Source organism: Orbicella faveolata, unplaced genomic scaffold (genome assembly GCF_042242905.1).
Source record: "Orbicella faveolata isolate gen_17 unplaced genomic scaffold, um_ofav_v1 contig_1, whole genome shotgun sequence".
In the NCBI taxonomy this organism is placed as follows: Eukaryota; Metazoa; Cnidaria; class Anthozoa; order Scleractinia; family Merulinidae; genus Orbicella; species Orbicella faveolata.
In genome coordinates, this window is record NW_028301536.1 from 26028696 (window position 1) to 26041836 (window position 13141).

A 13141-nucleotide genomic window follows, 5' to 3' on the forward strand; every position below is an offset into this window, starting at 1 on the left:
AGGTGGCTAAGACCAGGGACTTGTTGCATAGACATCGGAAACGAGCCGGGTCGATGTTCCTGTAGCAGGGGTGGGTCTGTTCTTCGACGCGTCTCAGGTAAGTGCCCACCTCTTTGACGTCACAGGTCACATAACACTTGGTGTAGAATCTGGAAGAGGGGCATCGGTAATACTCCCAGGTACCACCGTCTGGGGTTCGCACGCTTCCGTATGTCAGGGGTACCATGCAACGTGGGCAGATGGAATCTTGGGGTTTCAGTTGGTTCAGGAACTGATCGGGGTCGAATTCCTCCAACACTTGGACTTCGGTGAATTCTCCTCGGTCATCCACTTCGGGGGGTACTTCTACGAGGTCGTCTTTCTTGAATCTGTCGAGTCCCACGGCTTCCAGGACTTGAATGGTTCGAGGAGGTGAGTCTCTGATCACGGTCATGCATCCGCCTTGAATGGCAGGTAGCTTTTCAGAGTCTATATGAGTAAGATAGAGTTAGCATCCCAACAAGGTGTTTTCTCGTAGCATGGTTTCTAGGATGTGGGTGGTTTTTCTAACGTTTTTGGAAGTCAGTCTTTGCCTTCGCCTGGCGTGGTTACTTTTCATTTGGCTTTTACATTCTTGGCGTTTGATCGAAAAGGCGCTCCATGGTTGCGAGAAGCCTTTGAGAGGGACGGTGGTCCAACTGACCGAGTCCGGGGTGATCTCTTTGAAGAGGACGCGTTCTTTGAAACGTAGTCTGGAACTAGGTTTTTTGAATAACCAGCTATCTAAGGTGGATTGTAGTTTACCTTCTCCTTCCACTCTCCTGGGCATGACCAGTTTCAGTTTCTTACGCGCCTCCTTCTTTTTCTTTTTTCTTTTTTTACTGTCGGGTTCGACGTGTGAATCCATGACGATTGCTGAGAAAAGTGACTCGTGATGGAATGCGTGGTTCGACTTTATGGACGTTTTTGACGACCAATCAGTGACGTGTGGTGTGATGGGATCATGTGACGGTCTTCGTTCCGATTGGTGGATCTGAAGTGAGCACGTGAGCACGTGATCCGGGAAAGTACGTGTACGGAGTGAAAGTGGATCCACAGCGCGGGTATAAAAGGAGCCCGTTGGACGCAGCGAATCATTCTCGACTTGCTCTTGACGCGGTGATGACTCATAGGATTTTGAATGACAAGGACATTGAAGAGATCATTGAAGATCTGAGACGATATTTGAATCGAGCTTCTGACAATTTGGACGCAATCGAAAAAGAAGGCGAAATATCGTGCTATACGAGGATACTTAACTTGGAATTACACGTGGTTGATCTCTTGTTCATTAGGCTTCGAAGACACCTGACTGACTGGGGAGACCCGGAGTACCATCCTGAATTGTCGTATCTAGGAAGAAAGAGGTTTGACGAGGCAAGATGACTTACTATAGCAACTCGAACCAGATTCGGGACCTCGTAGAGCAGATCGTGGATCAGAAGGTATACACTTTAAGAGATCTCGATGCCATTCCGGATGTCAGAGTGGACATGTACATTTTTGACAATCTCTTCGAACCGTTAGGTCAAATACCCGATAGTCTGTGGTCTTTTGAGCTCTTGATGAGACGTCGTCCTGACTGGGGTGGTACGATTTTGGAGATGATGAAGAAGAACGAACATGTGTTTTTGTTCTGCGGTGAGTGGTGTCGTGTGATGTACAGAAGTGGTAGCGGTCAATTCAAATTCATTCATTGTCGGGATCCCACCCTGGACGCCGAGCGTGCCTGTTTTATCGCCACAGATCACCTCACGTACATGATGAGCGATGTCATCCGTGATCTGTTTGAACCCTTGCGGTTCGCTCGCGACTTGTCACGACGGGTGAGGGAGTCCGACCATAGTCCCAAGGTGGAGGAGATACTGACGTTCAACAGGTACGCTCACAAGGAAACGTGCCTGAAGTTGGAAGAGTTGATCTACGATGTCATGCGTCAGCGTGATCTGTGGAAGGATCGGTTTTTCTTCCGTGCCCTTGAAGCGGATGAGGATGACCTGTGTGGTGAGTGTAGAGAGAGTATGCGTCAAGCATTCTATGTGAAGGGGGACGAGGAGGAAGCCCTGAGGTGGAGACCCGGTAAATGTGATTGGAGAAATTGTAAATATTATGCCATGGATACCTATGAGGAAGACTGTGATAATGAGTACGGTCAGGAATGTAAGAACACGGACTATGCTCATTACTTTTCAGATTCGGACTAAGTCTTTTTCGCCTTCTTTTTCGTGTTATCCAATCAGAGTCGATTTTTACGTAAGAACCAATCAGGCACAACGTTTTTGTACATATAAGAAAGTGTGAATAAAGAATTGGGTTCAAATCATTATGTCTCATGTCTTGAGTTGGTTGATCTCGAGAATGTGTACGACCATGAACGATCGATGGTGTTGGACGACCTTGTGTTCCAAGTGCACTAGTGTCTACGAGCGATACGGTAAGGGTGAACCCATCCCCTACAATTTCAGCGATTCGCCCTTGGAGGTGTTTGACTATACCGACGTCGAACCCAACGTGATGCGTTTTGTCGTTTATATCTTGTGGTTGAAACGGCAACCCGATTCATTTAAGAAGTATCTCGAGGTACGAGAGCAACGTTTCGAGTTGTGGAGACAGTGCGTGTACAGACTTTATCTACTATGAAGAAGAAAGGTCAAAAGAAGAAGCAAAAGCCGCTTTCGACCGGAACGTTATTGGGACGGTATCGGGATCCTTCCAGACCCGGTAGTCTAGGCGGTCTGACGCGGTTCGCCCAGGCCAATAAGATCTCGGTACGACGTGCTCGCGAGGTCCTGCAACGGGATTTGGGGTACACGTTGCACAAACCCAGACGTCGCCATTTTCCCACGGTCCCGGTGGTGGTGTTCGGCATCGACGAGCAGTGGACGGCCGACCTGATCGAGGTGATCAATATTTCGAGGTACAATCGAGGGTATCGTTACCTCTTGACGGTGGTGGACGTGTTTTCCAAGCACGCCTGGGTCCAGCCCTTGAAGAGCAAGACGGGTAAAGCGGTGACGGAAGCCATGGCTAAGATCCTGAAAGGAGGTAGAAAACCCCTCAATCTCCAGACGGACGACGGGAAGGAATTCTACAACAAGACATTTCAGGATTTGATGAAGCAGAAAGGCATTCATCATTTTTCGACGCGCGGGGATACGAAATCCAGTGTAGTGGAACGGTTCAATCGGACCCTGAAGGAACGTATGTACCGGTACTTCACCGTGAAGAATACGATGACGTATGTACCCGTGTTACAAGAGTTGGTCCGAGGGTACAATCGATCGTATCATCGCAGTATCAAGATGGCTCCCGATCAAGTGACTTTGGGCAATAGCGAGGACGTGTGGGAGACTCTTTACGGTAAAAAGAAAAAGGGGAAATTGAAGAAACCGCAACTCAAAGTCGGGGATCGTGTGAGACTGAACAAGAAGTTCCGTCAGTTCAAGAAAGGGTATTTACCCGGATGGACCGAAGAGGTGTTTGTGATACGGAGGGTGCGTCCTGGGAGGGTCACCACGTACAAGGTGGAAGAATGGGACGGTACGGCGGTCGAGGGTACGTTTTACGCGCAAGATTTGCAAAAGGTGAACGTGAAAGACGACGATCTGTTCCGCATCGACAAGATCGTCAAACGAAAAGGGGATAAAGTCTTGGTGCGTTGGAAAGGTTGGCCAGTCAAGTACGACAGTTGGGTGGATAAAAGGGGCTTGTACGTGACCCAAAAGCCCAAGACGAAAAAATGAAAGACTTTTACGTGCAGTTGATGAGCAATGCCAGCACGAGCGAGTTCGCGGACAACAAGGCCAACAGTTTCAAGAACCGTCTGCCGAACCCGTTGCATTTGAGAGAACATGACTGGAAAGTGGGTATCAGTGACCTCTCGTTTCCGTCCGCGACGCGTAAGATGGGTTTGAAGAGATCTATTCTGTTTGAATTCTGGTGGATCGATATGGTGAACGCGTCCATAAACCTATACACGCGGGTCCCTGGAGTGACGCGAGAAGGCGATTCGGAATTCACGCCGAGGAGTGGTACCGAGTTAATGAACATGATACGTGATCGATACCTGCATAGGTTGGGAGATCGAACGGATGTCGACGTGACCCTGTACAAGAAAGACAGTCCCAACGAATTGCTGTACACGGCCATGCATCGGGCCGAGCAGGGAGAATGCGTCCTGGACAATTCGAGAACGTGCCGCAGTCTCCTGATCAATGGTAAACGCGTCTACCCTCAGATGAACATCGGCCTCGAATTGGCCAAGAAGATGAAATGGGTCAAGCTGGGAAAATTACAGAACGGACAACCGGGTTACGTCTTGGGACCCCACCTGAGGAAAGAATTTCCCAATGGAGTCGTCCCCACGGCCACGGACTTGATCATAGGACAGAACGACGGGGACGAACTATTTTACAAGATCGATCCGGACACCTTACGTTTGAGTTGTTTCATCAATTGGGTCTTCACGGACCTGGATCGCAGTTACGCAGAAGCGTTTGGTAACAATCGTCGTTCCTTGCTCGTGTATTCGAATGTGGGACAGAGTATGGTGACGGGAAATCAAGTCACGGACATGTTGAAACAAGTGCGTTACGATCCGGACGTGGTCGACCTTCAACCGAGACACATCCTATATCTACCGGTGCGTACAGCCGTTTTGGACATTATCGAGACTGAAGTGTCCGAGGAAGACGGACAACTGGTGGACTTTGCGTCGGGTGTGACCACGATCACGTTGCATTTCAAGAGAGAGGATGAGTGATTTTTACATCAGCTTACCCAGTAACAGCAGTAAGAACGAGTTTCCGGAGAACAAGTCGAACAGTTTCAAGATCAGGTTACCCAATCCCATACACCTGGAGGGACATGGATGGAAAGTGGGGTTGTTTAGCATCTCCATGCCAGATGCGCGCGTGACGCTACCTACCTTCTTCGGTCCTGAGGGTCCCACCACCACCACCTTGACCCATACGAGCTGGAGGCGATACGATCCGAATGCTCGCATCATTTATGCGGAAGCTTACTTCGGCCAGGATGAACTCAAAAAGGTGTTCTACGACGTGAACGGTGTTGGACTCATGAAATCCATGATCGCCTATTTCGAGCGACAACGCATCTTCGCGTTCGGCGGTCCCAGATTTGGAGCCAAATATGTCGGAACCGACGGGAAGAGATCCTACATCAAGTTCAAGTGGGATGGTGAAGACCTAGTCATGGACAACAAAGACATCGTACGTCCTAGCAGTATGATCCCCGAATTGAACATCGTTGCCAAACTGGCTTTGAAAATGGGGTGGCTCGAAAAGAAAGACGGCGGTGGTTACGATCTGGGACCTAACTTGCAGGTAGAATTTGACGACGATGTCATTCCGGACCTCAGCGCCCAAGGGGACATAAAAGACAAAGACGGAAAATATGTCTTTTGGAATGTTCACTCGGATAGAGGAGATGACGATTTTTTAACACTCAGCATCTATTGCAATTGGCGTTTTATGAACCTGAACGAAGCCTTCGAGATGGTGATGGGAAACAGGTCGCGATCCGTGCTCGTCTACACTAACGCGGGAGGTAGAAGTGTGGTGGGAAATCAAGTCACGGATTTACTGAGACAGGTCAACTTGATTCGAAGAGGCGAAGGTACTCAGTACTTCGAGCCCGTTCACGTTCAATATATTCCCGTGCGCAATGAGGTACTGGACATTATAGAGGTGCAAGTGGCTGAGGCAACTGGAGAACTGACGACCTTTGGAGACGGCAATACGATCGTGACGTTACACTTTATGAAATCATGATCGGGGGATCTTTGGTACGGTTTCATCCCGACGGATACCAATCGGGATCTGGCATATTCGGTCAGGTTTGGAAAGGCATCAAGAAACGCGGTCCCGGCATTCTCAAGGACGTTCTGAAAGAATCGGCCATGAAGGGTCTGAAAGGTTTAAAATCGGGTGGCAAAGGAGGAAAGCCCAATTGGAAAGGTGCACTCGCCGGGTTAAAGCGGGGAGCCATACGCTCCGGGAAACGTAAAGCGACGGAAGAGTTCCAACGCGTGTTTGGTGGTAAGAGAAGAAGAAAAGACCTGTTTGGATCATGATTCCCATCTACTCGAGACGCGTGAGACGTCTCCCAGGAGGGATACGTACGTATAAAGGGGGTTCGCTCTTCCGGAGACGTTCAAAACTCCCAGACTACCGTTGGGTAAAGTCGGCACTGAGAAGCTTTCAACGACGAAAAAGACGCCGTAGACGACGATGACGGACCTCGTGGCTCACGCTAGATCGGCGGGGGTTCGTAACCCTCGCCTGGACCTGTTCACCACACCTCCCACGGATCTCAGCATGTCGTCGCGACGTGAGGTGAGAATCAATCCGTTCAATACGGGGATCAACCCGGTGACCTTCCAAATCGATCCTCAAGAAGACTTCATCGACTTGAACGAGAGTTTCTTCGAAGTGGAGTTGGCCGTCAAGACAACTGCTGGAGCTAATTTGGCACAAGCGACTCTGATCGGACTCGCCAACAATCTGGTCCACACCCTCTTCAAACAGATCAATGTGAGATTGAATGGGACTCTCATCAGCCCCCAGACCGATACTTACCACTACAAAGCCTACATCGAAGCGTTGTTGAACCACGACCGAGAGGACGGTGATACGATCCTGGCACCCGAGGGTTGGTACAATTGTCTCGGTGTACCCAGTCGCGGAGAAGCCGATGTGATGACAGCCAATAAGTTGGATCCTGCTCACGACGATTACAAAGCTTTGCCCCAAGATCTCAAGAACATGGTTCAAAGTCGAATTCAGTTTTTTGGTGGAAAGAGAGTGACCATGAGGTTCAAACCTTACCTGGAAGTGTTTTATCTCAGCAAGTTACTGGTACCCGGTGTACAGATCCAGATCGACATGTACTTCAATGCTCCGGCTCTGTGGTCAGTCCGATGGGACGGTGCCGCTAGTCTCAGACTGACTGAAGCCGACGTGAAAGTGAGATTGTTCCTGTCTCAAGTGAGAGTGACTCCCTCGGTGTACCGAGAACTCATGACCAGCATGAAAGGCGGAAGAGTGGCTACTTACCCCACGGTGAGAGGTGAAATTCGCACTTACTCGCATCCCAACGACAATCGTCATTTCGAGTGCAGCAATCCTTTCCACAGTAAATTGCCTAATCGGTTAGTGGTGGTGTTGATGAAACAAACAGCCTTCAATGGAACTATTACCATCAATCCGTTCACTTTTGAACAATTCAATCTCTCTTCCATCAAACAATTGGTGAGAGGTGAAGAGTACCCCTACGAGACCTTGGAGCTCAAACACGACGATACCAGTAAAGATCTGAGAGGTTACCAAAGATTCCTCAAAGCCTCGGGAGCTTTGTGCAGAGGAAAAGGAAACATGATCACAAAAGAGGACTGGGGACACGGCAAGAGATGCAACCTGTTTGTATTTGATAACACGGCCAATGGATGTTTGGACAGTCCAGTGTTGAACCCCCAGCAGGAAGGTGAACTGCGTCTGGTGATCGATTTTGCAGACAATCCGGGCTCAAACCTGACCATCTTGTTGTACGGCGAATTCGAGAACATGCTGGAGATCAACGAGAACCGAGTCGTCCTCTACGACGTGTACCAGTGAGAAGAAAGAAGAAAAAAATGGAGACAGTAGCCTTGAATAATTTACAGTTGGATTATTTGGCACGGACGAATCCGTCGCTCTGCTGTGTTTTTCACGGCACGGTCCCTTGCGATCGGCTTCCGAGGACAGTACCTCAAGAGGGACCGACCGCTTACATCGTGAACACGGACCCTCACGACAAACCGGGATTTCATTGGATCGCTTTGTGGGCCGACAAGAACAAGTGCGAGATCCTGGACAGTTACGGTCTATCGTTGGACACGTACGGAACCGCCGGACCGATCCAAGCCTGGTTGGACCGTCATTTCAAGTACCAGATTCACAACGGCAAGAGTCTACAGTCCCTGTTCAGTCAGAGTTGCGGTAGTTACGCCCTGATGTTCCTGATCGACCGAGCCGAAGGTCGTGACATGAACGAGTTCTTGAATCGTTTTAAGAAAAACGAGTTTGTGGAGAACGATCGTAAAGTAGGACAGATGTTAGAACGTCTGATCGTGGACGAGATGGATTGGCGCAAGATTTGTAAAACCCCGTGTCACCAGGACACGTGCGGTTCCTCCCGAGGAGTGCGTCATTTGTTATAAAGTAAGCTGTTCGAAATAAAAGAGGTTCATTTTCGAGAAAAGGATGTTGCGTGGTGAAGTCCGATGGTTCCCTCGATTCTTAGAACTGTGTCGAAAAGAGAGTACGAAATTGTCCTCGGACAATCCTCTTCGACAGGTCATGGAACGCATTTTGGATTGCGACAGTTACCGTCGAGTCCGATTCATACTGGACCGGGAAAAAGATCATTGGCTTCGATACGTTCTGTTCCACTTGCGCTCGAAAGCCAGACTTCAAACGAACGCCAGTAGAGATTACAGGTGTTACCCGTATTGGCACGTGCTTCGCTACGGCACTAAGTCCTTACACCATCACTTTGTGAGTGCATAAAAAGGGGCGGAGGAAAATAAAATGGTTCATTATGGATTTACTGACAAAACAAGACACATCATGGCTCTTCAGTTTCAAGGGCATAGACATTTGGACGACGTGATAGCCAGGTTGGAAAAACGCTATGGAAAAGCGGGTGGAAAGACGCCTCAACCCAGTGAGGCTCATTTCAAGAAAAACCAACCGCCAAAACGGAAGCTCAATCTGAAAATACTTCAACCCGCCAAAAGACAAGTGTCTTTTCAACCACCGTCTGTCATCGACACCGGTGCATTACCCACGACGGTGACCACGCGTAGGAAACCCAAGAGAGCCGCACCCGCCAAGCCGAAGCTTTCCGTGAAAGAAGATAGGAAAAGAAGAATGAAAAAGAGACATTGGTACGAAGACAAGTTTGGAGACTTGAGTAAATTCGTCAAGAAAAAACCTCGAAAAAAGAGATCAGCGCCTGCCAAGAAAAAAGGGCGTCCCAAGAGAGCCGCGGCCGAGAGGGCCATGGTCAAGATCAAGAGCCGTGCCAAGAAAAAACCCATCTGTTTCAATCGTAAGGTCACCCTATTGGGTCTGTTGAAACGCATCCCTGCCGTCAAGACCCCATTGGCCAAGTTGTTCGGATAAAAACGGAACGTCTCTAGACCCTGGACCATTTCAAGATCATGGAACGACGCAAAGCGTTTCAATTTCACACACCGTCGAGTTTGTTGACAGCGGGTCCGTCGGGGTGCGGCAAGACGGTGTTCACGACCAAACTGCTCTTGGAGAACGGCGACTTGTTCCAACAAACACCGAAGAGTATTCATTACTGCTACGGATCGTGGCAAGACGGTTTCCAAAAGCTCAAGAAAGGTGGAGTCAAGTTTTACGAAGGCATCCCCGACAGCGAACAGTTACCCCGATGGTTTCCTGGCGGGGGTGTGTTGGTCCTGGACGACCTGATGGACGAGGGCGGTAACGACAAGCGCGTGTTGGATCTCTTCACCAAACACTCACATCATCGGAACATCACGGTGATTTACTTGTGTCAGGATCTATTCCCGAACGGAAAATTCGCCAAGACCATTTCACGCAACGCGCATTACATCGCGGCTTTCAAGAACCCTCGGGATCAGTTGGGGATACGGAATTTACTTCTGCAATCGTTTCCCACGCAATGGCAGGAGGTGTTGGACACGTTTCGCAAGGTCACCGATCGACCTTACGTATACATGCTATTGGATCTTCATCCAGCCAGTCAGGACGATCAACGCGTTCTCAGTCACGTATTAAAAGACGAAGGATTCGTACGATGCCATCAGTTTGCAACCCCGTCATGTTGAGGAGCGAAGTCGAGTGGTTTCCGCTATTCATTCACCTGTGTAAAAACAGACTCAAATACTGCATGAATCCCCATGAGCTGGACTACGAACCGATGAGACAGGTCACGGAATGCGAGAGTTACCGTCATGTACGGTCCATCATAAACGCATATAATGGGGAAGGTTTCGATTGTTTGGTTCATAAGCAACGAGAACTCGCCGAGAAGAAGATAGAAAGAGAAAGGTACATGGATAAAAATGAGCTCTTATGGTAGTGACGATTTCAACTTCTCGGCTCTGGAAGATTATTCGCCTTAGACTCCCTTGACTCGAACGAGTACACCCGTTCCGTCTGCAGCGGGTGTGGGTACGAGTCTGAACACTCCTCCTTCACCGCGATCGTCACTGGCAACACCACCCCTGCCCAACGTCTCGCCCGTCGGAGTAGGCACCGCAGGCTCGGCTGTACCACAGACCAACGTCACGGTGGGTGTCGGCAGTGCTGGATCGGTGTCGCGCCGCAGAAGAAGTAGCGCTAGTGGTAGCGGTGGAAGAGGCAGAGGCAGAGGCAGAGGCAGAGGCGGAGGAGGCGGAGGCGGAGGCGGAGGCGGAGGTGGAGGCGGAGGCGGAGGTGGAGGTGGAGGCGGAGGTGGAGGCGGAGGTGGAGGTGGAGGCGGAGGTGGAAGTGGTGGTGACTCCACACCGCCTTCGTCGATTCGATCGGGTCGCGGAGGAAGAAGGCGAGGCACCCGTGTTCTCGACCAAGCCCAGATGCAACAACAATTGGAGGAGATTTTGCGCCAACAACAACAGACGGCGGCGGGTCGACGAATCGCAGGCATCACCACTACGAATACGATCACGACTACCTATAAGAACGGACAACGTCCTACGGTGACTCGCAATTCGACCAGTGTACGAAACTGAGAACGTCAACATGATGAGAAGCGAAGTCAAGTGGTTCCCCTACTTCCTGCATCTATGTCGATGCTCACGCTCTTACTGGGATGCGACCAGCATGGATCACGAAGACATGAAACGTATCGCGGACGAGTGCGATAGTTACAGACAAGTCCAGGATATCCTGAACCAATCAGTCGAAACCGCCTTCAAGGACGAGATCTGGGAATACAAGCAACAAGCTAAAAGGATCGAACGTCCCGACAGAAAGTCAGACTACGTTTGGCAGTGGTTGGAAAAGAGTCATGAGTACTTCGGTCTGTTTATTGGATGAACCTTTCACCTCCGTGGTGGATTTGGACATGTTGAGACGTTTGGATGGACTGTTCGCTTTCTACCACAAGTATTGGTGGTGTCGAAGGCAGATGTTCGGTTACTACAAATTGTGCAACGCCATTCTCAACGGACTGGCCTTACTGACTGCGGCAGCGAGCATCGTCGTGGGATCCGTGTGGAAAGATGGGTACGTGGCGGTAGGATTGACGGCTTTGGCCACTGTGCTGAAAGGATGGAACGAATTAAAGAAGTATTCGCTCAAGATGGACATGACCCAATTCGCTTACACGACGTACGAAAAGACGTTGACCGAACTGCGGAACTACGCTCTGGGCGGTGTGGAGGAATTGGATGGGTTTTTGATCAAGATGCAAACGTTGGACGACGTGGTGACGGATTTCACACCTCCCACGTACGACCGGTACCTTCGAGACTACGAAACACGATTCGTTCACGCGCCTCTATAAAAACGGACATGCGATCCCTTCGTGAATCATTTCAAGGTGGGAACCCGACATGGCGAGGAGAAGTCGAAGGAGACGACGGCGAGTGGGAGTACGTAGAAGAAGGAGGACCCAAACGGGAAAAGGGTTTCTCGACAGTTTAACTAGCGGTCTAAATAGAGAAAAATTGAAACAAGGATGGAAGCATTATTCAGACATTCGAAGAAGAGTGACTCCGCGATGGAAAAGTGGTTGGATATGAATAATTGGATTCCCTGAAACGTTCAGACGTGCCTCTATAAAAAGGACACGTGATCACTTGCCTACGTCATTCAATGGAAAAAGCGCGTGCGTGTCAGAACACGTCATGGTGAGACGAAGGCGAAGGAGACGACAAGTGGGATTACGTCGAGTGGGAGTAGGAAGAAGGAGGAGGAGGGTCCAAAGGGGAAAGGGTCTTGGTAAACTGGTCACCACCGTGGCCAGTACAGTGTTGGACCTTCTCCAAGACTTGTGAATAAAAGAGCGTGACGGACCCACCGGACGTTAGACGTGAACGATGAAGCGGTTGCGACGACAACGTCGTTTCTTGACGGGCGTCCTGAAAGAAGCCAATCGAAATAAACGTCAACGGATGTTGCATTACGCCGACAGAGATCAGATCAACGCCATCAGCGAGATGGTTCTCAATTTGCTGAAAAAGAGGATCCCCATCGACGCGACGACTTATGGGAAACTGAAAAGACATAAAAAGGTTCTGCGCGAAGTGGGTAGACGCAAAAACTCTCTCAAGCGTCGAAGAGAGCATCTCCTGAGTCAGAACGGAGCAGGGTTCTGGAGCGGATTACACGGTTGTTTCAAAGCATGTTGTGTACGGTGAAAGGACGCGGCGAAGACGGTTACCCTTTGGAGGGGATCGACGTCATACCCAATTTCCCGCCGAGAAAAGAAGACGAGTCCAATACCATTCCTAAACTCGTGCAGTTGTTGCAAGATGCCAATCGTCGCGAAGCCCGATGGAAAGACTCGTACGATTACTTGAACAAGAAGTACCACGACCTGTATCAAGAGTACATGGCTTTAAAGTTCAGTGACTTCTGCCAAACCTGTCAAACGAAACGAGATACCACACCGCCCGGTGGGTGCATCGAGTTGTGCAGGGAGTGCGGTAAAGGCAAGCGAACCGTTCAAAGTCTTGAACTCGAGTTGGAAAAGAAAGACGAATCCATACGGTACTGGCAAGACTGTTACGAGACGGCCTTGAGAGAATTGTCCGAGTTTCCCGACACGACCCTGAGTCAGCCTAAGGTATGAACGAAGTCATGATGGTACCCGTTCACGAATTCAATCGTTTGCAAGATTATTACAAGGGGAAGATCACCCAGAGCGCCTTGTTGAACAAAGCGGGACGTTTGGCCGCTGAAGAAGATCTCATCCTGAAAGACAAACGTATCCCCGCCAGCATGGCCGTCAAGATGACCAAACCCATGGCAAACGATGAAGTCAAACTGGTGAAACGTATACGGACGGGCGTACGCGGCACTCCCACGTACCAAGGAACGATAGAACCCGAAGGCATGGC

General features: G+C 49.9%; 4 protein-coding genes across 4 annotated transcripts; all 4 read left to right on the forward strand.

Moving 5' to 3' along the window:
- Window positions 1-1400: 1400 nt before the first annotated feature.
- LOC149118543 (uncharacterized) lies at window positions 1401-2338 on the forward strand. The gene has a single exon (XM_089297660.1). It carries the CDS (start codon window positions 1401-1403, stop codon window positions 2220-2222), a length of 822 nt encoding a protein of 273 aa, XP_089153786.1. The 3' UTR covers window positions 2223-2338.
- A 3931-nt stretch (window positions 2339-6269) lies between these two features.
- On the forward strand, window positions 6270-7652 carry LOC149118544 (uncharacterized protein F54H12.2-like). The gene has a single exon (XM_089297654.1). The coding sequence runs from the start codon at window positions 6270-6272 to the stop codon at window positions 7650-7652; it is 1383 nt and encodes a 460-aa protein (XP_089153780.1).
- A 1589-nt stretch (window positions 7653-9241) lies between these two features.
- Window positions 9242-10391, forward strand: LOC149118545 (uncharacterized). The gene has a single exon (XM_089297668.1). It carries the CDS (start codon window positions 9242-9244, stop codon window positions 9899-9901), a length of 660 nt encoding a protein of 219 aa, XP_089153794.1. The 3' UTR covers window positions 9902-10391.
- Window positions 10392-10985: 594 nt separating this feature from the next.
- On the forward strand, window positions 10986-11768 carry LOC149118546 (uncharacterized). The gene has a single exon (XM_089297688.1). The coding sequence runs from the start codon at window positions 11086-11088 to the stop codon at window positions 11581-11583; it is 498 nt and encodes a 165-aa protein (XP_089153814.1). The 5' UTR covers window positions 10986-11085; the 3' UTR covers window positions 11584-11768.
- The last annotated feature ends 1373 nt before the right edge of the window (window positions 11769-13141 follow it).